The sequence below is a fragment of the Podarcis tiliguerta genome (genome assembly GCF_965153285.1).
Source record: "Podarcis tiliguerta genome assembly, chromosome: 14".
Classification (NCBI taxonomy): domain Eukaryota; kingdom Metazoa; phylum Chordata; class Lepidosauria; order Squamata; family Lacertidae; genus Podarcis; species Podarcis tiliguerta.
In genome coordinates this window covers 51,642,571-51,669,109 of record NC_139547.1, presented here as the reverse complement: position 1 = coordinate 51,669,109, position 26,539 = coordinate 51,642,571, and the positions used below count along the sequence as shown (strand labels likewise).

Below are 26,539 nucleotides of genomic sequence, written 5' to 3'. Positions count from 1 at the left end.
TTTCTTTCTTCCCATGATTTTAAATTATGAAACCTTGACCTTTGGCCAAGAAGCAGTATATATAACCCCCAACCTTCTAAAATCTAAAGATAAGGTCATAAAAATTGCATATGTCTTCAGTCTTCACTGTGGCTTACCACATAAGCTTAAGTAAACAGATTACCAAGTCAGTAAAACTCTGAGAAATAAAAGGCACAATTTCCTCTGCGCAGTTCTGTCAACGCAGGTCGCTAGTCCTCAGTGAGTTGAAGGCAACACAGTGTGGAAAGAGGGAGGTAGCGCCTGTCTCTGCCTCTTTGCTGTGTCCTCTTCCTTTATTCTTCTGGAGAAGCAACGGCTCTGGGGACCAGCTTCAAAATGTTGGGCTTTTTCGGTTTCATGAACCCTTTGCTGTCCAGTTCCATGGGGATCTTTGTCATCAAAAGAAAGCAAAAATGACCAGTAAGTGGGATGGAACAGGGAAGATCCAACAGAAGCAACTGCAAAGTCCACACACACATCATTCTGCATGCGAAGAGCCTGATGAATCAGGCCAATGGGTGCTCATCTCAGACAGCATCCTGTTCTCACCACAGCCGTTCAGATGCCTGTGGGAAAACAGGAAGCAGGATCTTGCTGCTTTCCAGCAACGGATTCAGAAGCATCACTGTGGAGGCAGGACATAGCCATTGTGGCTAACAGCTGTCAATAGCCCTCTCCTCCTCCATGAATTTGTCCAGTCCTCTTTAAAAGCCATCCAAGATGGTGGCCGTCACTGCAGGAGGGAGTTCCACAGTTTAACTCTGTGCTGCATAAACAAGGACTTTATCTGTCCCGAACCTACCGGCATTCAGACATTGATAAATGTCTATGACAAGGGTCAGCAAACCTTTTCAGCAAGGGGCTGGTCCACTGTCCCTCAGACCTTGTGGGGAGCCAGATTATATTTTGGGGGAAAATGAACGAATTCCTATGCCCCACAAATAACCCAGAGATGCATTTTAAATAAAAAGGCACATTCTACTCATGTAAAAACACGCTGATTCCCAGACCATCCGTGGGCCGGATTGAGAAGGCGATTGGGCCAGATCCAGCCCCCGGGCCTAAGTTTGCCTACCCATGGTCTATGAGTGTTAAGAGAGAGGAAGGAAAACTTTTCTGAATCCACTTTCTCTATGCCAGGCATAATTTTAAAAACTTCCATCATCTTGCCTCGAACTCATCTTTACTCCAAACAAAAAAGCCCTAACTGCTGCAGACTTTCTTCGTCAAAGATTTACTCCATCCCCCCAATCATTTCTGCGGTCCCGTTCTAAACCTTTGCCAACCTCCTTTTTGAGGCGAGGCAACCAGAACTGGACACAGTGGTCCAAATATGGCCGTATCAAACGCTACGGCCATTGCTGGACCAGGAAAGCCCAGCCACAGAAGTGCATGAAACGCGTCTGTTCCTTGAGATGTCTGAGTTGGCCACAAGGACACAGGCCTTAACTGCATCCTGTTTGGATTGCTGTAACGCTCTCTGTCAGTTTGCATTTCTTAGTACAGAAAGTATTGATCTGATGTCTAGAGATCTTTCCTATTCTACTTAGCTCAAGAGAGTTCTGGAAGGTTTCTTTCTATGTGAAAGAAGCAGGCAGAAGGTTTCTGATGTTTAGCCTACTCCTGGGAAGCTGAGTACAGCTGGTTTAAACTGCTTCTGTTATCCTTTCTGTCAAGGTCATGCTGACTATAATAGTCAGGCCAGGAGGAGCCTTGGTTTCACCCACTTTCTCCTTCTATCTCTTTGTTCTGGTGTGGTGGTCTGTATGCTATGGTGTTAAGGTTTAGACCTATTATAAGTTACTGTGAAGTTTAAGTTAAGTCTGCTGCAACTGGACTTCTTACAGACAGTGCCAATCCTGAAAGTATTGGATTTGTGACCATGATGCTCATTCGCCTTCAGTATCAGTAAAGCTCTGCTGGATGAGATACAATTGCCTCTGGTCTATTTCTGGGGAACTTTGCAACGCATTTTAAGTTTTCCTCCACACACGACACTCTCTACATGGGGCTGCCTTTCAAAAGCGCTGAGGAACATCAGGTTTGAATAACGGATAGCTCAGTTGGTTAGAGCATGATGTTGCTAATGCCACGGTTACAGCTTCAATCCTCCTATGGGACAGCTGCACATCCCTGCATTGGGGGGGGGCTGGACTAGATGATGTTCAGGGTCCCTTCCAACTCTATGGATTCAACAGTGCTGCTTATGACTTACATAGAACCCTACACAGCTTAAGTCCAAGTGATCTGAAAAACCACACTCCCTCATACAAATCTACTTGGGCTCTGAGATCTTTGGGGGTAGCCTTTCTCTTGGTCCCGCCACCCTCACAGATGGGGATGAAGAAGAGGGCCTTCTTGGGGTTGGCTCCTCCCAAGCAACTTTGTGTGGGATGTGATACATAAGTAGCAGTCAAGTACAACATCCCTTGTTTTCCTAGAGTGGACATGTGGGGGAATGTTTGCTCCAGCCAGTCAAAAACTTCCTGTTTCCTCCTGGCTGGGACATACATCCTTTGCATGTGACTAGAGGTGGGTGTGACCTTACCTGTCAAGGTAACAAAAGGACAAGGCACGCTGTACACTCTCTCTCTTTGACTTCCTCCATAGTTGGAGCAGCTTTTTAGCTAGAGATGCTCTGTTGGCTTCCAGAGGACACTGGGGTTATCCGCACATGGGATAGATTCACATGTATATACTTTGTAACTAAGTCTGCCTTCTGGGATCCATCTGTGATCTGATGTGAGTAAACTACTTTTATATACTTTACACAAGATTGTGGCGTGTTTATTCTTTTAAGAGGGATCTAAGAGAACTTACCAGGAACCTAATAGTGAGAGGCTTACACAAGTCTGCAACCGGTTATCCACTGTGCGTTTAAAAGGGGAATGTGAAACTCTGCTAAGTAAAGGAACTTGCTAGCGCAAACTAGGAAGGATATTAATAAACAATATATCCTCTCCTGCCTCCCTGAACATTCCCACACTTCAGACTCCTTTCCTCAAGAAGCTAGACTAGCTCCCTCTTTGCTGTCCTTCTTTCTTGTTCCAACAGCCATTTGGGAACTGACCTTTTTTAAGGAAATGGCAGAGGCTGTGCTGTTTTTATTGTAATTATGTGTATGTTTTAATATATCTTTATATAGCTGGATTTAATTCTATTAATGCTTTTTTTAAAAAAATGATTGGATTTTCCCCTCCCAATGTTTCTTAGCTGTTCCTATTTTATCTGCAAAATGCTTTGAGCCCTTGTCAGGGGAAAAAAGCAGGCTAAAAATAAATATAATAATAATTGGTTACTTCAGGGATGGATTTATCCAGAAGCTGCCATGAGTGCAGAATGCCACAGCGTGATTGAGACCTTGTCAGCACATCACACCTGTGCTCAGAGACAGGTGTGATTCCTCCGGCCCAGGAATGAGGTGTGGAGGGGGAGATAAAATGTATGCAGCCATCTGGTTTTAGCAAACAATTCAGTGCTAATAGAGCAGTTGGCCTTGCGTTAAGGCGAAACGGACAGAATGCTGCGGCTTACCGGAGTCTCTTTGCAGGGACGGAAGGAAAATCGTTGCAGCAAGACCACCATCGCCACTTTCAAGACCAGGAGGGCGAAGCGCATTCCTATGCAGTTCCGTGGACCCGCACCGAAGGGCAGGAAGACATACGGGTCAATGGCTTCCCTGTTCTCTTTACTGAACCTGTTTCCAGATCGGAAAAGAGAGAAGTGTGAGATGAGGAAGGATACTGGAAGCAAAGCACACCTAATGTTCCTCCACTGCTGGGTGAGACAAGTGACCCCATCCGGGGCTTGAGAATCAAATTATGGAGGGAATTTGATTGGCCAAGCTATGGATCAGGGGTCAGCAAAGTTTTTGTGGCTTGGGCCATGCAGACACCGTGGTGGGCCGGAGTGTGCGTGCGCACACATGCGCAAACGCTATTTCTGATGCTCCTTCCAGGTGTTCCAGCAGCCAATGGGAAGCCGGCCAGCATCGCGGAAGGCAGTCTCCGCTCTGCTCTGCGACGGTTTAGTGCGATGCACAGGAGCTGACTGAGCGGGCGACAGGAGTCCCTGAGCAGGTGGTGGAGCTCCATGGGCCGGTTAAACAGGCATGTTCTTCAAAGCAGTTGCTGCAGCTGTGAGTTTGCTGGCTGAAAACTGCTATCGCTGCCCAGGGTAGATTTATTCCTCAAGGAAAAACATATTTCGTTATTACATTGATCTTGCCCATTTCCTGCAAAAAGCTCGAGGTGGTGTAAATGGCTCTTCCCCTCCAATTGAGTTCGGTAACCAGTCATTATGCATACCTTTGAATAGATCCCATCAAAATGAATATAAAGCTCCATACATAAAGGTAAAGGTACCCCTGCCCATACGGGCCAGTCTTGACAGACTCTAGGGTTGTGCGCCCATCTCACTCAAGAGGCCGGGGGCCAGCGCTGTCCGGAGACACTTCCGGGTCACGTGGCCAGCGTGACAAAGCTGCATCTGGCGAGCCAACTCAGCAGACGGAACGCCGTTTACCTTCCCGCTAGTAAGCGGTCCCTATTTATCTACTTGCACCCGGGAGTGCTTTCGAACTGCCAGTTTGGCAGGCGCTGGGACCGAATGACTGGAGCGCACCCCGCAGCGGGGATTCGAACCGCCGACCTTTCGATCAGCAAGCCCTAGGCGCTGAGGCTTTTACCCACAGCACCACCCACGTCCCTTAAGGCTCCATACATACTGTGGCTTTAAAACACTCTGAAACATGTTTTCCCTGCAAAGAATTCTGGGCAATGTAGTTTCCCCTTCCAAGAGTTGCAGTTCCCAGCAGCCCTTAGCAAACTGCTGTACCCAGAATACTTTGAACGGGAGAATCTGCTTCGAATGTGCTTCAAAGACACAGTATACATGCAGCCTCAGCCCCAGCAGCAATGAAGGAAGGCAGAAATTAGAGATTCAAGAAATGTTATGAAAATAGGATTCTCTTTCTTGATAATAAGATATTACTAATTCAGCTTAGATACTAGAGATGAATGGGGAGAAAGGATGAAAGTTGGGGAAAGATGCTTATAGCACAATTAAACACTTTGGTTGGATTAAATGTCACTTATTAGTTAGGTTTTGATATGGCAGCTAAGCACTTTCTATCTGGATTGTATCTTGCTTATTAATCAGATTTTCACACTCAGCTCATTTGAAACCACCAGGAAAATATAATTTAATCTTCTTTTCTGTATTGCAGGTATGTTGTGGACATGTAAACATTTTCAGTGATGTAAATGCAAAATATGGACAAATTATTTCCCCATTATCAATAGGAATTAAATCAGCCCCCCCCCCCCAAACATTGGAAGAAGTATATCACTTTTTGGCTTTCATTTTCTGCAAGCATTTTCATGGCTTGGCACCAGCTGCCCTATAGCTCTTCTTTTAACCGCTGGGCATAAAACCAGGCCAATGTTTCAGTCGCCGAAACCATCTAGGTGTCATTTCCCTCAATACAGTTAATTAAATTCCATGCACAGTTTATGGGTGTAGGTTATAAAAAGTCCCCGCATGGCAGCGCAGACAGCGGATGTCAAACAATGATAAATGCATTGTGTAGGTGTTGTAATAATCACACCCGCTCTTGGGTTCCCTGCTCCTGTCGCCAGGATTTCTTATTAGCTGCTTTCGGGAAAAGGAATAGTCTCCTTCCTTGCAAACACACCTTTCGGGTCTGAACTCCTCCGGTTCCGGCCAGTGTTCCGGGTCACGATGCAAGACAAAGGCAGGGATCATGATCGCTGTTCCTTTGGGGATCGTCACTCCGTTGATCTCCACGGTGTTTTTGCAAACCCTTTCGATCCGCCCTCCCGGAGGATAAAGCCGAAGCGTTTCGTTCACTACCATGTCTAGATACTCCAATTGAAGGATGGTTTCGTAGGTGGGAGTGGCCTGCAAAGGAGGGAAATAAAACATCAGGAACCTAAGGCCAAGGGCCCATCTGGTCCAGTATCCAGATGGGCGGGGTATGAATAAATCATCATCATCATCATCATCATCACAGTGGCTGACCAGATGCCCCTGGGAAAGCAACAAGCAGAACAATGAGCTCAAGAGTTGTCTTCCTTCTCATGGTTTCCTGCAACTGGTTTTCAGAAGCATTGCTGCCTCTGACTGTGGAGGAAGAGAAGAGCCATCATGGCTGGTAGCCATTGGTAGCTGTCAGGGACATGACTGAATCGAATGCGTGGGAAGAGTCTGTTGGGATGTGTCCAAGGAAACGGGGGCAATTTGCAGGCCCCCAGCTGGCTCCAGCCCACCGGCCGGTAGCTTGGCAATCTCCGGTCCTTGGCACAGTGACCCGCAGCTTCAGAACTCTTCAGAAGCTGGAGCACGCTCTAATCAGCAAATAACTCTTCGCAACAGAAGGGCAGAAACAGGCGTATGTAAAGCATATTTACAAGCAGTTTATTCAGGACAAAGGAAAAACATAACTTCTCCCTTTCACGTCCAAGCAAGCAGCTAAAGCAAAAGCTGTACACAAAACGGAAGTTCCCAGCAAGCAGTGCTAGACTGTAAACAGGCATGTGACACACAACAATCATGCCTGTTCCTTTTAAGGTGGAACGGAATATCCTAACAGAGTCAAGCTCTGGAGATGTAGGATTGCCAGTACAGAGAGGGCCAAAGTCTGACTCTGGAGATGAAAGAATGAAGGAGGGGGTTAGCACCCCCCCTTCACCAAGAGTTCCCAGACACAGACAGTTCGCAGACAGGGGGAGGGGAAGAGATGGACGGCATTAAGGGGGTTGCTATGCAACCAGCAGAGAAACAGCGTTCAGAGGGCTCTTGTTATGGGGGGGGGGGGTCCCATCCACCTTCTCGCCAAACCAGAAGAGCTGAAAGGGTTAAAATACAACAGAAGTACAATAGAGGACAGACTGGACTTTGGCGCCTTTCGTGCTGTGACAGGGGCAGAGCCTCAGAGTGACTGACTTGTTGCTAAGAGTGGCAGGCTCAGAACCGCACTCTCGATGTGATTTGTAAATAAACATGCCATAAAACTGCCAGAGACTCATTAATTCTTATCGGGGCTTGTTTGCCTGCCTGAGATCATTGCAGTAGACTTTGCCTCCTCCATGAATTAGAAAAACTACTGGATGAGGCATAATGGTACACGCCCCACCAGTGCCACCCAAGGGCTGCCTGGCCTGGCTGAAAGGGAGGAAGGGGAAGCAGAACCCAGTTGCTGCCCAGCCATTTTCCATGAATTCCATCCCTCCCAATTTCTGGCCCTGATGAAAAATAAAACCCATGTTTGATAAACAAACAAATATAACCCCCTCCCAAATTTATACTATTTGGTTTGCACACAAATACTTTGCTTTGTTTTTTTCTGGTCGAGAACTCCCAGACCCCTAATTTTACAGCTTAGATGAGTCTTCTGGGAAAGGTAGGACTATTTAGCAAACACACATTTATTAAGGACAGGAATCAGGTAAATTAAGCTCCAGCCTTCAGTTCTGCAGTTCCTATTTGCCCCCTTCATAAATCCCACCAGATTTTATTGCTTTGTTTTCTTTGATTTGATTTCCCAGTTCACCTGTGATCTCTTTGTATGTTTCCGCCCTCTTGAACCTTTCCACCTTTGTCCAGATTGGCAGCCATGCATGCCCAACACAAATCGTGGTGGCACTTCCAGTACCTCCATTCTTGTCAATTAACACTACTGCAATCCTGCTCAATTACTGGCACTTAGAATGAAAACTCCCAGTGAAATCTATCTGATGGCTTCAACAACTTTGTTTCCCCCACATTCCACTTCTGGCATGTCAACCTTCTAGACCAGAGGTGAGGAACCCAAGGGATTCCAAATGTTGTTGGACTACAACTCCCATGATCCATCACCACTGGCCATGCCAGCTGGAGTGATGGGATCTGGAGTCCACCAGCTTTCCCACCCACCATCATGCTTTTGAGGCCATCCCACGAGCCACCAGGAGACAGGTTTCTCTATGTTTGCCTATGTCCCTCCAAGCCAAAGCATTTATCATCAGACGGACCTGATGAGCATCATCCTTGGAGACCAAAACAGATGCTCTTACCTGGTTGGGAAGAGCCTCATCGATCTCCTCCTGCAGCTTCTGCTGCACATCTGGGTGGGTGGCCAGGCAGTAGGACAAGAAGCTGAGAGTGGTGCTGGTGGTCTCGTAACCAGCAAAAATAAATACAATGGCCTGGGCCATAATCTCTCTGTCCGTCAGAGCTGCAGAAGAAAGCAAACAAGGAGGGAACACACAACTTCATCTCAACACTACAAACAAGCTGTCAGTGAAAATCGGGGTGGGATCAACAGTCTTACTATTCCTGATGTGGTACCTGTCTCAAAAACACTTGTGGCCTCATTTCAATCTATTTCAAAATACATCTACTCCTACTTCTCCAGTCCCAAAGGCACAATATGCACCCATCATCCATCCCCCATGTCTTATAACTATCCCTTCTAATTGTCGTTTAGGTAACTAGTTAGCTAAACGACATATAGTCCTGACAGGCTATAAGGACTGCTGCTGCGGCTACCACCCAGGAGGACTCCCCTGCTCAGCGCCTGAGGGCCCAAGTCCTGCCACTCAACACCTGGCCTGGGGCGGGGCCTGATGGGCTCTATAAAGGACTGCTGCCACTGCTGCTGCTGGGCAGAGAGGGCTCCGTTTTCTTTTCTTTTTTGTTTAAATTGCTGTTATTTGTTACCTATGTCATTTTAAACGGTGATATTAATGCTGTGTTCTTAGTTTTAGATTTTGATTTATGTGGAAATTGTTTCCCATTTGGTTGTTGTCAGAGCTGGCTCCGGGTCCCAGCTCACCAAGGACCAACGCTAGCCGATCGTACAGTATCAAAGTCTTTATTGAAGAATAGTCTCCATTTACAAGTCTCAGCGTCCCAGCCCTACGTCTGGACTTTAGACCGGCGAAGCCCTGTCTGGATCTCCGCCCCCTGTGCACCAGTTTAATACTCTAATCTTACTCCACCTCTTCCGTCTCTCTCTCTTCCTCTGGGTCTTACTACCCCCCGGGGTCTCATTCCTCCTGGACTCTTCCGACGCAGAGCTTGACCCCTCTGACTCCTCCCCCTCTCTTCGGCGGGCTTTAGGACCTGGCTCCCTACCCGGGCTGCCCACCTTGCCGCCCTCCTGTACATTTGAACTTGGCGCGCGCGCGCGTTTAACTTTCCTGATGACCGTTTCCTCGCTCCCTGACGAGGGTGTGGTCAGTCCTGCCTCACGTTCTCCCTCTGCCTGCGCGCTCCCTGATCCCGATGCCTTGGACTCCTCCCCCCTACTGCACTCTGGGGGGGACGCTGGTCCGGATTTCCAGCTGCTACTCTCTGAGTCCCCTCTGGCCCCTTCTTCCCGAGGTGTCCCCCTGGGCACTCCCCTTGCCCTGACCATGGGGGCCCCTTTCTGTGAATCCTCCGAGTCACTGGAGAGACTCGGAGACCTCGGACTACTGTCGCCGCTGACATTTCCTTCCGACTCCTCCCCCTCGCTCTCCGTTTCTTCCCTCTCCTGTGACTCTGCTCCTGAACCCCTGACAGTTGTGCATTTTTTTGATGTGGTTTATTTATTGTTTGTGATTTTTGTAATTATGTAAATCTTGTTATGCTGTAAGCTGCCTTGAGCATTGTTTTTTTAACTGTGCAAAGGCGGCATACAAATAATAATAATAATAAAGATGATGAAAGTGGGGCGCATCATATTCTCAGTGTGTGCTTGGCCCCGACGAGGAAGTGCCGCCACGCCTTGAATGCTGCATGAATGGCCAGCAACTCCCTGTCCCAGATGGTGTAGTTTTGCTCCGACTTGCTGAGCTTCCTAGAGTAGAAGGCACACGGTCTCCAGTCCCCATGCGGGTCCTCTTGCAACAGTACGGCGCCCACGGCTCTGTCTGAGGCGTCTGTTTCAACCCTCAGCGGTTTGCTGGGATTCACATGCAGTAGCTGCCCTTCGGACGAGAAGAGACGCTTAAGGTTCTGAAAGGACTGCTCCGCTTGCTCCGTCCAGATGAACTTCTTCTTCTTAGAGCTGAGCGTGTCAGTAATGGCCGCCGTCTGCATCGCGAACCCCTTGATGAACTTGCGGTAAAAGTTGGCGAACCCCACAAACCGCTGGACCTCCTTCCGATTGCGCGGGCTCTTCCAGTCCAACACTGCGCGAACCTTGGCGCTGTCCATGGCAAGCCCCTTGTCCGACAGCTTGTAGCCCAGGAAATCCACCTCCTTCCTGTCGAACTGGCACTTCTCCAGCTTGGCGTACAGTCGATGCTCCTGCAGTCGTTGCAGAACTTCCTTGACGTCTCGCTCGTGGGTCTCCTCAGATTCTGAGAATATCAGGATGTCGTCCAAGAAGCAGACGCATGTCTTGTAGAGGAGACCCGCCAGGACGTGATGCATGAAAGCTTGAAAACAGTGGGCGCCATTTTGTAAACCGAAGGGCATAACTCTGTATTCATATGTGCCCAGGGGCGTGAACATGGCAGTCTTCCACTCGTCTCCTTCCCGTATGCGAATCAGGTTGTACGCCCCTCGCAGATCCAACTTTGTAAAAACGCGTCCTTTCCTCGCCGTCGCCAGCAGGTCATCTATCTTGGGCATGGGAAAGGCCGCGGGCTTGGTCTTTGAATTTAAGAGCCTGAAGTCTACCACAAGTCTTTTTTGGGGCGTGTCCCTTTTCTTCACAAAGAATACAGGACTGCCCCCCGCTGCCTTCGACTCCCGGATGAAACCGCGCTTCAAGTTGAGGTCTATGAACTCCTTGAGCTCCTGCAGCTCGTCCTCAGACATGGAATACAGTTTCCCGGCTGGCAGCGCCGCTCCTGGCAGGAGGTCAATCTTGCAGTCATAGGGCCTGTGGGGAGGCAGCTTGTCCGCTTCCTTCTCGCAGAAAACCTCCAAAAACGCTGCGTATTTGCGCGGCACTGCTTGCAGCGTTCCTAAGTGTAGCTGCGGGTCGTCCCCTCCTTCTTCCGGGCTAGGAAGGATGCAATGTTCCGCGCAATAGGAGGAGCCGAAGGTGAGTTGGCGCTGGTACCACGCCAATGCTGGGCTGTGCCTGTGCAGCCAACTCATGCCGAGGACTACAGGCGTGTCCGACAGGTGGGTGACGTTAAAGCTGATGACTTCTCGGTGATTTCCAATCCGCATCACCATTGGTTGCGTTTGTTGCACCACCTGCCCCCCTAACAAGTCTCTGCCATCCACCGTGACAACGTTCAGGGGCAGCGTGGCTGGTAGCAGTGGTATATTGTGCTGCTGAATGAATTCCAGTCCTATAAAGTCAGCGTTGCTGCCGGAGTCAATGGTGATCGGCACCTCCAGAGTGCGTCCATTGGGCAGTTGGAGAGACGCTGTAAGCTGTACCACTGGTTTGGGTGGGAGGGGGTCTGTGGGTTGCAAAAGTGCTGGGGATTGTTTCATTGACTTGTCTGGCTGGACCCCAGTGCCTCTTCCTCCAGCCAGACTCCGTCGTTTAACTGTTGCTGCGTTTTCAATTGAGCTGCTTCAGCGACCGTTGCCGAGGCTGCAGTGTGCTTGTGGAGCCTCTGGGGACACTCTTTCGCCATGTGTTGAGCACTGTCGCAGATGTAGCACTTCCTGTTCCCTCTAGGAGGCTTCGTTTTGGCTGCTCCCGGTGTTAGGGCTCTGTTAGCTGACTGAGCCCTGGCACCTCCTATCTCCATCGGCTCTTCTCCCCCTCCCTGCGAGGGTGTGGAGTGCGCACGCGCTGCTTCTCTGGGAAAGAAGGGAGGTGCTCTGGCTGGTGCCCTTCCCCAACGCCCTTCTTCCCTGTTCCAAGGGCGTTCTTCCAGATGCACCCCGATCTCCAGAGCCCTCTGGACTACCTGCTGGGTGCTCCTTGGTCTCTCCCCTCTTCCAATCTCCGCTTTTACATCTGCATTCAACCCCTCCCAAAAGAGGTCTCTGACTGGCGCAGAATCTTTTTCCCACCCCAGGGCATGAACCAGTCCGAAAAATCGAGTATGGTACTGCCGCACGCTGGCTTTGCCTTGTTTAAGTCCATGTATGTCCCTCCTGGCAATATCGACGTCTACCTTTGATAAAAAGCATGAGTCCATTGCTTTAATAAAAGCCTTCGCATCTTGGAGCGCTGGATCATTGTCCCTCCATAGATTCCGCAGCCACGTTTTGGCTTCCCCATGCAAATGGGACAGGATAAACCCCACTCTCTCTCTCTCATCTCTAAAGTCTTTGTCAAGGAGATCCAGCGCAAACAGCAGGTCTGCTCTGAAGTTGGGGTACTGCTGCAAACTCCCGTCGAAATGCGATACAAGGCTCCCTCCCCTTCTCCCCAAGCCAATGCCTTCTGCCTTGGATCCCGTTTGCCCCTGTTTAGAAAGCACGTCCAACCTGGCCTGGAGATCCCGGCAGGAGGTAACCATTTCCTCCTCTCTCTTCCTGGATGCAATTACCTCCGTGCTGAGGTGCGTCACCGCTTCTTGCAGGGCTTTTATCTGCTCTTCCGTCGTCATCTGTAAGCACCCCTCCTCTGTCCTCGCTGCGTCGACTCACGTGGCGAGGTTCTTGGTGCCAAAACTTTAAAATGCAGACAGGGCTTACTGTCAGAGCTGGCTCCGGGTCCCAGCTCACCAAGGACCAACGCTAGCCGATCGTACAGTATCAAAGTCTTTATTGAAGAATAGTCTCCATTTACAAGTCTCAGCGTCCCAGCCCTACGTCTGGACTTTAGACCGGCGAAGCCCTGTCTGGATCTCCGCCCCCTGTGCACCAGTTTAATACTCTAATCTTACTCCACCTCTTCCGTCTCTCTCTCTTCCTCTGGGTCTTACTACCCCCCGGGGTCTCATTCCTCCTGGACTCTTCCGACGCAGAGCTTGACCCCTCTGACTCCTCCCCCTCTCTTCGGCGGGCTTTAGGACCTGGCTCCCTACCCGGGCTGCCCACCTTGCCGCCCTCCTGTACATTTGAACTTGGCGCGCGCGCGCGTTTTACTTTCCGGATGACCGTTTCCTCGCTCCCTGACGAGGGTGTGGTCAGTCCTGCCTCACGTTCTCCCTCTGCCTGCGCGCTCCCTGATCCCGATGCCTTGGACTCCTCCCCCCTACTGCACTCTGGGGGGGACGCTGGTCCGGATTTCCAGCTGCTACTCTCTGAGTCCCCTCTGGCCCCTTCTTCCCGAGGTGTCCCCCTGGGCACTCCCCTTGCCCTGACCATGGGGGCCCCTTTCTGTGAATCCTCCGAGTCACTGGAGAGACTCGGAGACCTCGGACTACTGTCGCCGCTGACATTTCCTTCCGACTCCTCCCCCTCGCTCTCCGTTTCTTCCCTCTCCTGTGACTCTGCTCCTGAACCCCTGACAGTTGTGCATTTTTTTGATGTGGTTTATTTATTGTTTGTGATTTTTGTAATTATGTAAATCTTGTTATGCTGTAAGCTGCCTTGAGCATTGTTTTTTTAACTGTGCAAAGGCGGCATACAAATAATAATAATAATAAAGATGATGAAAGTGGGGCGCATCATATTCTCAGCCCCCAAGCAGCATTCCTAAATCCAGCTGCATATCACAAGGGGTCAGGTCCCTTAGGGGTCGCCCTTTGGCAGCTTCCCAAAGCCCAGCACAATTCAGGCTGCATAGCCTTTTTAGCCTCCCTGGAGCCAAGGCAAAGAGAAACCAGGTTGTGCTTAGGTTTGCTCTGTTAGTATGCATGTATGCAATGGCACTTCTACTCCCTTCTGAAACCTAGCAATCCCTGCTACCAGGAAATACACAACGAATGGTTTTAAAGTGAACATTCAGGTTTTCACCTTGAATGAACTTCAGCAGAGCTAGTTCACTCGCTTTTTCTAGGCGTTGGCCAGAAATGTCAAGGATCTCTGTAAAGGTGGAATCCCAAAACAGGGAGTACAGCCCCGATATGTCAGAGCAAAGAAAACACCCTTCAAGCCGTAGCACAAAACACAGCCACTGTTTGGAGGTGCCACCTGACTATTTACCTTTATAGGAACTTGCTTCGTTGGAGATGTTGCCTGAGATCTGGGAGTCCACCATGAGCTGCAGAAAGTCAACTCTGTCCTGCGAGGGAACAGAGACAGAGGCAAGGGTTAGCAGGACAGAACGGAGTGTCAATCACACACCTGACCTTTCACATGCAATGTTCAGGAAGGGGCCATACTGACCTTATGCTGGTTCTTTTGACGGTCCTTCTTGATTTTTGTGACAGCATTAGTAAAGAACTCGAGGAAGGCAGTAGATGACAGGGTAACGTTTAGTTTATTCAGCAGCGGTGTGAGGAACGGGAAGACGACTGGAAGAGAGAAAAACAGAACAGCATTTTGGGAGGATACAATGAAGCAGCAGTCTAATAAGAACACGCAGTCAAGGAATCTTGCCAAGCTCTTCTTGAGAGACAGAAAAGCTAGGAATATGATGGACCAAAGTTGCCTCTCTCTTTGCTTCTTCAAGAGACAGAACTCCTTTCCCCGGAGATCTTTAGGTAGAAGCAGAAACCTGGACAGTTCAGGTAGAGAGCCTGAGACCTGGAAACCACATGGCAAAGTTATCTGTGCAAATACCCTTTCCATGCAGTTTCAGCCCTGCAAACCTAAACTCTTTATAAGCACACATTATAGATAATAATAATAATACATTTTTATTTATACCCCGCCCTTCCTGGTTCAAAAACCGGGCTCAGGGCGGCTAACAACAAATTTAAAACACTTAATTGTAAAAGCAACATAAAATACAGTATAAAAACATGAACCACAATAAAATTCAAAATTCAGAAATCAATTTAGGGGAAATAAGCATTAGAGAATCCCCAGGGCTAGCTGGCTGAATTGGTCCTACTTGGGCCAGCATGGAGGCCAGGGGAGAATTAGCTGTGGGGTCTCAGAGCGGGTGATCTTCATAAAAAGGGAGGGGGAGGGAAGAGAAGGGAAATAAAAGATCAGGCTGAATTCAAATTAAAGGCCAGGCGGAATAGCTCTGTCTTACAGAGAGGAGGTTAAATCCTGTACGGCCCAAGTCTCGTGGGACAGAGCATTCCACCAGGTCAGAGCCATCGCTGAAAAGGCCCTGGCCCTGGTGGAGGATAGTCTGACTTCCTTATGGCCCAGGACCTCTAAACTATGGTTATTCATGGACCTTAAGATCCTCTGCGGGGCATACCCCCGCCCTAAGCCACCAAGGGCTTTAAAGGTCAAGACCAGCACCTTGAACCTGACCCTATACTTTACCGGGAGCCAGTGCAACTAGATCCAGGAAGATACAAGCACATTAGTTTACTGCATTTACTGCTGCAACAATAAATCCTAGCCCTGCTTCTCGAAGTAGACTGGAATTTAGCCTACTGTGCAAAGCCATGCTGTGACCATTGCTTGGTTCCTTGTTCCCACTAAATGCAAGAGATCCCCTGGAAGCCTGCCCCTGAAGGTATGCGGTGCACCAGCTGAAAAAGGTCCTCTCCCCAACCTCTCTCCCTGCCCACTTTAGCAGACAAGTGTCTCTTACCTATTAGAATCAACAATGGACTCAGAAAACTGAACTTGAGGAACTTCTTGATGTTCTTGACGAAAGGATCGTTGGGGTTGTTCATGGAATCGATGTCAACGCTGAACGAGGTGCTGGTCACAACGTCCATGCTGTAGGCGCCAAAGATACTGTGGGAAAGGGAAGCAGGGAAGAAACACGCATGAAATGTGATGGCTGTTGGTCACATGAAGTTCTCCCAGAGAAGGCCCTCAGCAGAAAGAAGCACACAATGAATCTTGCAAGGACTTTAAACTCAGCTACGTGATCCGCATGAGCTCAGGCCTTCCTGGCCCGTGAATCAGCTCTTTTTATTGGATACATCTCAAGCCTGTACAAGACTTCATCTAAAAATTACATGTTTATTTTTAAGATTCCATAATGGTGGGGGAAATCATACATCATTAACTTTCTTCATTATGCTGTTTCTGTTTAATAGGTTTGTTAAATGCAATTATGGCTTCCCATGGATTTCTTTTCATAGTAAAATGTGTCAATTAAAACATATTTAGCAACCACATACTTAATATTTCAAAACATACACTTAAAAAAATTAAATAAAGAACAATGCTCTGCTGCAATATCATCGTACTCATTCCTTCCTGGGACTAAAAACATCACAAGCTGAACTGGAGGCTAACTTTTTGTTTGCATTACTTCCCCACAATGTGTGTATATATTCTAAGAATATATTCTAAGAATATATATAACTTTTTGTTTGCATTATTTTCTCTAGGTTTTTTCCTATAGAAATTTGTTTCGTTTTTTACATGGGAGATGTATCCAATCATGTATTCCATAGACTCAGAGAACTGAAGAGTTGGAAGGCATCCTGATGATCTTATAGCCTGACCCCTGCAGTGCAAGAATACGCAGCTTCTCCATACGGGGATGAAACTCCTGCTGAATTCTGCAGTGAGACACTCCAGAAAACACTCAACCTCGTAATTCTGCAAAATGTGTCAATACAGTCGTACCTCTGGTTGCGAACGGGATCCGTTCCGGAGCCCCGTTCGCAACCTGAAAGGAACGCAACCCGCGTCTGCACGTCTGTGCAGGCGCAGGTCATGATTCGCCGCTTATGCGCATGACGTCATTTTGTGCATCTGCGCATGCGCAAGTGGCGAAACCCGGAAGTAACCCTTTCCGGTACTTCCAGGTCGCCAAGGGACACAACCTGAAAAAACGTATCGTGAAGCAAACGTAACAAGAGGTATGACTGTACTCAGAATTCCTCCTGGAAGTTTCCTGGAATTCATTTTGGTTCTAAAATGGGCTCCTTTCCCCCCAACAGCCCCCCCAAGAAATAACTCACTCTTTCATGTCCATGGGTTCATCGTTGTCTGATTTCTTTTGGACGTTCTTCGCCAGCATTCCTCCGTATCGGTTGATGATGGGGAGCATCTGGAAATGCAGAGCAAAACCCCCATTAAAATGGAGCTATGGAACAAGCAGCAGTTTGGATTGGCCAGTTCACAATGTCAAGAGACGGGCCCTGGAGAAGACACCCACAAGGACACCCACAATGTTTTCTTCTGGGAGTGCATTCTCAAGCTCACTGTGCTGTGCCAGGGGGTTAACCCGAGCAACACAGTCCAGGTCCAGTCCCGAATCCAAGGATTCCACGAGGAGTCACTCCAACAGGGTCAAGGCAGGAAACCAGGCAAGGTCAGGCACAGGGTCTCAGGCAGGTTTTGGCAAACAGCAATGTTGCTCCTGCAACCTGGGGCGGGGTCCAACAGCGTTTTATCTCTCATGGGGTAACAGCCGGTTCTGATCCCCCGGTGACTCACCTCCCTGTTTCACCCGAAGGCAAGCACTCCTCCTGCGAGTACTCAGGTCTCTTCTTCTCCCAGACCTTAGTCTCTGCAGCTCAGGAGACGTCGGTGGGTTACTAGACCCAGGGGCAGCCTCAGCTTCCCCTGACCCAACTGGTAGTGGAGCAGCTGCATGTGAATGAGGTCGTCCCCGCATCTGGAGCCAGGGCAGGCTCAGGCCCCTGACTTGGCCCAGCTGCTGCTTGTTGCAGGGGAACCTGTGCAGACTGGAGCTCTTCAGGATCAGGCCCTAGATGATGCCTGAGGCAGAGGATCCGGTGCAGACCGAGACTCCTCCGGTTCTGAGTCCGAGCCTGAGTCCCAGGCCATCACACTCACCCAAGCTGGGTTCCTTTTGTTCAACTCAGTCAAAAGTTCAACTCAGCCCACTCAATCCTTGGCTGTGCCCTCACATATTTCAACCCACATAAGAGGCACTCCATTGCCCCCTCGAAGGGGGTGGCTTAATCACAATCCTGAGCCCCCTTCAGGCTTGAGCTCCAGCAATCCTGGATTTGAAGCTCTCTGGCTGCCATGGCATGGTCAGCATGGTCAGCAACTGCTAGTTCTGCTCACTTCCTTCATGGTCCTGCCCTGAGAAGGTGACACCCAGGGCAGGTAGGGCTCTCAGGGAGTGAGGAGGATGGGGGCCCCCCTCTCTCATTTTTCACTCCTTACCATCCAGGCTAGCAGCCCTAGGGTCAACAATTATGTACCACAGAACAGAAGAAGAGCTCACCTAGTCCAGCATCCGGTCCTCACAGTGTGTGATGGCCTGGGAATCTGATTCAGAGGCTGAACCAGAGGAATCCCAGCCTGCACAGGAGTCCCCGCCTCCAGGGCTAGCCGAGCTGGGGCAGGGGCTTGAATCTGAAGCGCCTGCATCCTCAGGAGCAGACACCAGATGAATCCACTCTGGCTCCAGAGGTGATGGAGAACCCATTGCCTGCAGGTGCGCCTCTCCCAGCCCTGTCAGGGGAAGGTGAAGCTGCCCCTGGGTCCAGTAACCCTCCAGCCTCTCCTGAACTGCAGAGGCTCAGGGCAGAGAGGCGTAGGGAACTGGGTTTTCTCAGGAGGAGTGCTCGCCTTAAGGCCAGGAGAGGCGAGTCACATGTGGTGCGGGACCACCCTAGGCCTCAGAGGAGATAAAGGCCAGTCAGCCCAGTCCCAGGTTGCAGGAGCAATGACGTTGGAAACCTGTTCCTGCCAGCACCCTGACCTGTTTTTCCAGAGTTCCTGACCTGGCTTCTTGCTTTGGACCCCATTTTGCCCTTGGTGGACAGTCTCTAGACCGTCGGCCCAGGACCGGACTCTGACCACGCCTCACAGTAACCCCCCCCCCCAGGACCAGCACACAGTGGCCGACCAAATGCCTGTAGGAATCCAGCAAGCAGGATTCGAGAGCAAGAACCCTCGCCACTCCCATGGCTTCTAGCAGCTGGTATTTGGAAGCAGCCCCCAAAACATAACCCAGAATCCTTTGCTACACACGTAACTTCCCTTGCAGACAAGGGGGTGTTAAAACAGTTTCTGGAGGGCAGGGAAACTGAGGAAGGCGAAAACATTTGTGGAATGCTCTCCCCAGGAAGGCCCACTTGGCGCCCTCATTATGGTCATGGGCCAGATTCCTGCATTGCAGGGAGTTGGAATCAAATCAGGGGTGGCCAAATCCCAAGAGACTGCGATCTACTCACAGAGTGAAAGACTGGTAGTGATCTACCCAAAGCACCTCTTAGGCAACATGGCATCAGAGATGGGTTCATCCGAGGACTTACTTCCTTCAGCCTCCCGCTGGTGAAGGTGGGCGAGAGGACGGTGCGAATCCGCTTCCATTGCTCATCTGGGACCGTGATTATTGAGGTGTCCAGTTCTCCATTCAAACCAAAGTCCTAAGCAGTCCAAGAAATCAATACTGGGAGTGAGTTGCAGCTGTCACCACCAAACACTCTCTTCTTCTTTTTTGTACAAATGTAGAGACTGACTGCATTCAAACAAAGTGCCAAGCCATGGTTTGTTTGAACTAACCAAGATCCGCCTCACAGATGGGGGAGAGAAACATGGTTTACTTCCCCAAAGCTTGGTTTGTTCCCCATTCTCCACCCCAACACTTCACCCCCTGGTTGATATCTCCCTAAACCATCATGACACCCAAGAATTGGCACTGTATCACCTGAACTCTGGCTGACTGTGCAAGCTGGAAAGGAAAATATTTTTGGGGAATCTGGCTGGCTTCCCCATCTCTTTGCCACACGCCTGCCAAATGCACTCTTTACGTAAGAACTTCTTAATGCTTTCCTGCCACCTTGAATGGGGCAACAGACTTCTGCCAACTTATCTTTTCCTTTTATGAGAAGCAGATATGAGTGTGTAGTTTGAAAGGTCAGCACTATTCCCCCCCCCCCCGCCGAAAAGTTAATTATAGCACTGCAAGTAGGTTTAGCAAGTAGGGTGGCCAGATATCAGTGGCTCAGAGCTTGGTCAGAAAGGCTGGTCCCTTTAAATTCCCCCCACTCCTCACAAAACAGTCACAGCGCGGGAAAGAGCTTCCTTCAGAAAAAGCCCCATTGAGAATTGCTCAGTCATGGGAGTGGTTTTCTTTTCTAGATGCTCATAGCTCACATCTCTATACCTTGGCAAACGTCTGGCCTGGGGTGGCAAAATACACCACCGTTAAGGGAGGGTGTTGGGTTTGGACATAAACAGCAAACCATAGGCAAAGCATGCCACAGTTTGTAACCCAACATCAAACCATGGCTTGACATCAGAGTTTGCCAAACCATGGTAAATTTGCTCTGCTGACTTTTGATGCCTGAGCAAGCCACAGTTTGGCTGAGCAAAGCACGGTGTCACATTCTGTGAGATCCAGGCTGTTGTCTAAGTTTTAAAAAGAATTCAAAATCCATCACCGTCTCTCTTGACAGAGACAGTTCCCCGGCAGATACCTACCCGGCGGTTGGTGAAATGGGTGTAGAATTCTTTCACCAGGATGGTTTTGATCATGACAGGATCCAGAATAGCCATCATGGGCTGCCGGCCGTCAAAAATTCTAATTGCCCAGAAAGAAGAAGAAGAATCTTGGTAATTCTTGCTTGGATGCAACAATTGGTTTGTGGCAAGAAGCTAGGAACAATGCACCCTGGAGCTGGTTCCTAAAAACTGTCTAGTCTGACACTGTTAGATGCAGGAAATCCAGAGATCTACAGCATTCACAGCAGGTGGCTGTGCAACTGGGAGAGACCACCACCCTAACAGGTAAAAAGGATTCTTTTTTGGTGTCAGATTGGGACTCTCTACCTAACCTCCAGCTGCAATGGTGGAAAACCTGTGGCTCTCCAAGTGTCATTGGACTCCAGCTCCCATCAGCCATAGTCAGCATGGCTGATGGCCAGGGATGATGGGACATGTAGTCCAAACAGCCCCTGGAGGGCTACACTTCCTCCAGCCCTGCCTTTTAGCCAACACTTGGAATGATTACCTGTTAAAATCCCAGAAGTCAAGAGCCAGAGGAATAAAATGACCAGCTGTTGGTGACAAATGCTACTCTGACGATGAGCAAAACCTGGACAATAAATTCTACCAGAAAACGTTTGCGGAGCAAATTATGCTTAGTGTATCACACACACCTTCTCAATCTGTATCATAGGTACAGTATGCAAAATGTAGGTTGCCTGAGCACAGGATTGTATTCTTATTCTATAGCAGCAAGGAACACTTTCCACTTGGGCCACAATTTGCAGGCAGCAACAGGCACACCTGCCTTCTCCAGTGACCAACCTCCCCACACGCCCGGTTCTGTTTTGCAGGACACTCACCCCCAGATTTTGCCATACTTCTGAAAACACTCCAGGTCAAAATCCAGAATCCCCTGCAGAGATAAAAACAGTTGTCAGAGAAACAGGCATCTCCCGTCAGTGCAGCTGTGCTGTCTTAAGGGCAAGGCAGACTTAGGGGCTGTAAAGAGCTTTGCTTTGTCTCAGAAGCAGCCCAAACACACCCAAACACACCACAGGAATGTGATTCATCCTCCTCGTCTGTTCACACCACAACATGACTGCTAGAATACACTTGGGAAATAGCTTGTTTGAAAACACCCATATCATCTCCTATATGTAGACATAGTCGACACAGACAGCCAGAACTGAATGCTGGTCTTGGGTTGCAGAGTCCTGAGTTCGAGTCCCTGCTTAGCCTTGAGTACTCCCTAGGTACTACCTTAACATTTCTTGGAAGGACAAGGTGAAATAAAACTTGAAGGAAGGGTGGGACATAAATGTGGCAGAGAACGAAGCTTGTATGTTGTGGTTGTTTATTATTTACCCTAAGATTCCAGGCTACCTGGAATATTGCATCTCCCTGTGCAAATCTGCCTGGGTGCTAAGAACCTCAGGTGAGCACCTTCTCATGGTCTCATCATGGTTGGTGGTGACACAAGAGAGAACCTTTTCTGCGGTTGCTCCCAGAATGTGGGATTTCCTCCCAGGAGAGGTAAGACTGGCTTTATATTTTCTACCTTTTTGCCAGCAGCCTAAGGCCTTCCGATTCAGAGAAACGTTTGGAAACTAAGGTGCCAAGGATGAGGACTCAGGAAAAACTGGATTGGGCTTGCTGGTTCTAAGGGCTTGTCCACACTTTCTCTTGTCTCGTGCTTCCTAGGCAGGGGCCTGGGGATTTTTCCATTTGCCCTGCTACTTTCTCCAGAAAAACCCACTCTTTAGTGCTGAATCAATCCAAAAAAGTAGTTGACTTTTGCTCTTATTTAGTGGTAAAGCAGCAGTCAAGCAGAAGCCGGGCCAAGCCCTTCACGTGTTTTGAGGCATTTTTATTATTGTTCTTAATAGTTTGTTTGTTTTTATTACTTTGCACTTCATAATACCTTGGGGAAAGGGGGGGTCAGTAATCATAACAATAGACTGCTAAACCATGCCTTAGTGCAAATGTTTGCAGGTTGGTTGACACAAAGTAAAAGAGTGTAGTTTTTTAATACATAAAATTTCTGTGTGGATGTTATTGGCCCAGAGATGGAAAGATGATAAGGTCCTGACCAGAGAAGAATGGCAGATTAAGTTGATGGATTATGCTGAAATGGCAAAAAATGACCGGAAGAATCAGAAATCAGAAATACCAAAATTTTAATAAGGAGGGGTGGGGGATTTATAATCTATCATAATAATAATTGTAAACAGTTAAAATTGTTAGTAGGAATAACACTGTAGTTTAATGGTGAATTTTGGATTTAATGGAGATGTAAAAGATTTGGGTTATTGTAGAAGACGCAGGAGGAAATGGAATCTTGTTTTTAGGGTGAAGGTTGGATAAAGGTTTTTCAAACTTTAATTTGAAAAACCATCTACACTAACTCACACGCACCAAAAATCACAACACACATTTAACAAAACAATTCAAAAAAATCAATTCTGAGGGTAAATCTCAAAATGTCCCATGGTATTAAAAGTTTTTCGTTTGTCTCCAAAATGACCAGTACAGGACATAGGGAGTCACATACAAGCTACAGACTCCCTGTCCCATCCAAAGTCACCTACTCTCTCCCCCCCCCAATCCTTTGATTACCTCCCAGGGCAACTGTCACAAGACTGGCTGCAGAATACTCACTTTCCGGTATTCGAGAAAGGTCCCGATGAAGGGCAGAGGCCTTGGACCAGGAATTCCCAGCTTCTTAAAGAAACTGTATGGCCAGATCCCATACCTGGAAAGACAACCAGTGAAAGAGAAATCAATGAGAAAAGTGGTTTGAAAAACAAGATATTCCAGTCCACCTGGCCTTGCGGTTATCCGCTCGCCCAGAAGCCACAGGCAACCAGGAATTCCCTGCAGGTGAACGAAAGGGCAGCCTGGCCGAGGATGGACGGGTGGCTGTCTCCATCTTCTTCCAGCCCTCCTGGCTTCCATGCTAGCCAGTGAAGAACAAAGCTGCAAGCAGGATTTGTGTGACATCAAATTTGGGCGCCCCCTGCCTCTTGCCTTCCATTCTAAATAATAGTTGCAGCGTCCCCAAGGCTCGACGCCCAGTATGACTGAACTAGACACTCTCCTCTAAATCCACCTTGCTTCCAGGGAGGCCTGGGAAAGAGCCCTACCTAAAATCCTGCAGAACTGCTGTTAGTCAGGGCAGACACTATTGAGCTAGGTGGCCCAGTAGATCTGACTAAGTACTTTCCTATGTTCCTATGATCCTGGCAAAGGGGAGGCAGAGTGAGCCTTCAACCTCCTGGCCAGACGGCATTGCCAGTTTTAGAAACTCAGAAATACAGTGGTACCTCAGGTTAAGAACTTAATTCGTTCTGGAGGTCCGTTCTTAACCTGAAACAATTCTTAACCTGAAGCACCACATTAGCTAACGAGGCCTCCCACTGCTGCCGTGCGATTTCTGTTCTCATCCTGAAGCAAAGTTCTTAAGGTACTATTTCTGGGTTAGCAAAGTCTGTAACCTGAAGCGTCTGTAACATGAAGCGTCTGCAACCCGAGGTACCACTGTATAAGCTAATTGCCAAATAGCACTTGGAAACCAAGGTTACAGGCACCACAACAGAACGTCTAAGCACCATTTATTATTATTATTATTATTATTATTATTATTATTTATTAAACATTTCAGTTCCATATATCTATAAGCTGACTGGGTGACCTTGGGCCTGTCACAGCCTCTTAGCCCACCTCACAGGGCTGTTGTAGGGATTAACTGAGGAGTAGAGCTCAACCATGTACTCCTTGGAGAAAAAGGTGGAAAATCAATGCAACAGATGAGCTCTTCTGCTGCCCTGCTTAAGGAGGCCAGGGACCAGCCAGGTGGAAATGTCAGCTGCCAACCTGGCGTCCAGAAATCTCCACGTGGTTTCAAATTGGACCCACACCAGTCACGAAATACACCGGGCATTTCGAACACTGTAGATTTTACATATTTATTTATTTATTTATTTATTTTGCTAGCCTAAGAAGCTGGTTGCTTGCTGGTGGGCTGTGGTGGCACCAGGGCAGGGCTTGGGGTGGGTGTCCGGGGCTCCACTTTTGCAGAGGCCACAACTCTCACTTTTGACCCTTGCACCTTGGAGCTGCAGCAGGCGTCGCCTCCATCGGGCACAGCCTGGGACGGAGATTAGATAAGAGCCAACATGAAGGACCTCTGAAGGCTACAGACTCAGCAGAAATTCATCAGGTAGCACTTTTCCTGCCACAGAGCTGGGGGAAGCTGCTCCTACAGAACAGCTGCCTGCCTCGTCCAGGTGGGGAGCCCTTTGTAAACATGTGGAGGAGGAAGAGAGATCCCTCTGCTCTATGCAACGAGCCTGGAAAAGTACCAGAGTTGCTCGCCTCCTCTCTCGCTTTTAGCCTCTTCCTTCCCAGTTAACAGCAGCTTGGCAAAGCAGCAGCTTTGAAACTCAGGAAGTTGCCACAGACCAAAATCAGAGCACAGAGTCTAGAAGTGTCGCCAGTGACCGGCAGCATTCCAGGCAGGGCTTTCTCCCAGCCCCGTCTGGAGAGGCCACGGGGAACTGAGCCTTGGTGCCTTCTGCCTGCAAAGCAGGTGCCCTTACCCCTGAACTACTACAGCCCAAAAGCCAAGTTCCCAGTCCTCAGGATCTGAACAAAGGGCTGATTTCGACTTCTGCCGAGTGAGGCCATTGCTCCGCCCAGCTCTGCGCTGTCCCCGCTGAGCCGCCCTAGGAGCTCTCCAGGGTTTCAGAAAGGGCGCCTGGCCCAAGTCTTCCCCGGAGAGGCTCCAGGGGCTTAAACCCGGAGCCCTTCTGCGGGCAAGGCAGCGCGCTAAGCGCGGGCGACAGCGCTTCCCCGAACGTCTCGCCAGCCCTTTCCTTCCTGGCATCCCGCAGCAGCAGGTTCTGCCGATCCCGGAGAAACAACCGCCGCCCGCCCGTGCGCGCTCCCTGTTCTCTGAGTTGAACTCACAGTCCCAGAAGGACCAAGAAGACCAGAAGCAGCACCCAGGTTTCTGAGGAAAGGCTGGGCAGGAAGAAGAAGCCCATCTTGCGGCCAGGAGGGTGCCAGGACCAGCAGTCGCGCTCTTTCGTTCCCGAGGCCGAGGAGGAGGCTTGCTTTTGCCAAGAGTCAGCCTCCGAGGCGCAGTTTTGCTTTTACTTGGCCGCCACGTCACGTGAAGCCCGGAGAGGCGGGTGGTGGCTCTCCTCGTTGCGTAACACACACTCTCTGTTTCCTGGTGGCTCCCAGCCACAAAAATTGCGCTGGGTAGTTTCGCTTTGCAGCATCAGCATCACATCCTGTTGCGTCCTGGGTCCTCAGCAACCCGGAGCGTCAACTTGCAAAGCAAGAGGAGACGTGGGCGCAACTCACAGGGTCTCTGCAAAGCGGAACTGTTGGCATCAGGAGTGCCAGCTCGCGACCGTGGGTGCCCGAGGTCGTGGGTGCCATGTAGCGTGCATGGCCCGGCACTGAAATTTGTGGGTCCCTGGCCCCTTCATGGGGGATTTTTCTTTTTTTCTTTTATTTCGAAACCCAAAAAAATATTACAAACATTCTGGTAGGGGGAAAATGGTGGTCACACCATGATAGCCGATTGGCACCATGTACAGCAGGCACCCCCAAACTCGGCCCTCCAGATGTTTTGGGACTACAATCCCCACCATCCCTGACCACTGGTCCTGTTAGCTAGGGATGATGGGAGTTGTAGTCCCAAAACATCTGGAGGGCCGAGTTTGGGGATGCCTGAGTCTGGGTTCCGATAAAGGTGTTTTTGCATTTACGTTCTAACTTTTTCTCCAAGGAGCTCAAGGTGGTGTAAACTTAATTCTCACCTCCTGCTCTTCGTTTAATCTTCACAAGGTCCCTGTGAGGCAGGTTAGGCTGAGAGGCAGCGACTGACCCCCAGGGTCTGCCAGTGAGCTTTATTTTAGCCAGGTGGAGGCATTTACCCCTAGCCCACCACTCTAACAACTTCATACTGGCTTGTTTTCCCCCTCCCCATTTTATCCCCACAAGAACCCTGTGAGGGAGGCTGGGCTGAGAAAGAATTGACTGGTCATACAGTGAGTTCCAGTGTGGTTGTGCGGCGGAATTTGAACCCCAGTCTCTCCCAGGTCCTAGTCCGGCACTCTAACCACTGCACCCCACTGCCTCTTTCCCCTTCTCTCCCACTTCCCTCTCCAAACTCTCCTCCAGGTCACTGCTGAGCATAATA

The 26,539-nt window shown here is 49.3% G+C and overlaps 1 protein-coding gene across 2 annotated transcripts; it reads right to left on the bottom strand.

Moving 5' to 3' along the window:
* LOC310664425 (cytochrome P450 3A24-like) lies at nucleotides 1-25,524 on the bottom strand. Of its 2 annotated transcripts, none has more exons than XR_014504923.1 (13): nucleotides 25,294-25,524; nucleotides 22,984-23,077; nucleotides 21,186-21,238; nucleotides 20,320-20,419; nucleotides 19,149-19,262; nucleotides 16,872-16,960; nucleotides 15,539-15,687; nucleotides 14,206-14,333; nucleotides 14,023-14,101; nucleotides 8,097-8,257; nucleotides 4,725-5,943; nucleotides 3,556-4,361; nucleotides 1-410 (listed from the first exon to the last, which is right to left on the bottom strand). XR_014504923.1 is itself a non-coding variant. In XM_083413600.1 (13 exons), the coding sequence occupies exons 1-13, from the start codon at nucleotides 25,368-25,370 to the stop codon at nucleotides 315-317; spliced, it is 1,530 nt and encodes a 509-aa protein (XP_083269726.1). In that variant the 5' UTR covers nucleotides 25,371-25,512; the 3' UTR covers nucleotides 1-314. The 2 variants fall into 2 exon arrangements, 1 of the variants encoding a protein (XP_083269726.1); XM_083413600.1 differs by having other exon boundaries at nucleotides 3,556-3,718; nucleotides 5,717-5,943; nucleotides 25,294-25,512.
* Nucleotides 25,525-26,539: the final 1,015 nt, after the last annotated feature.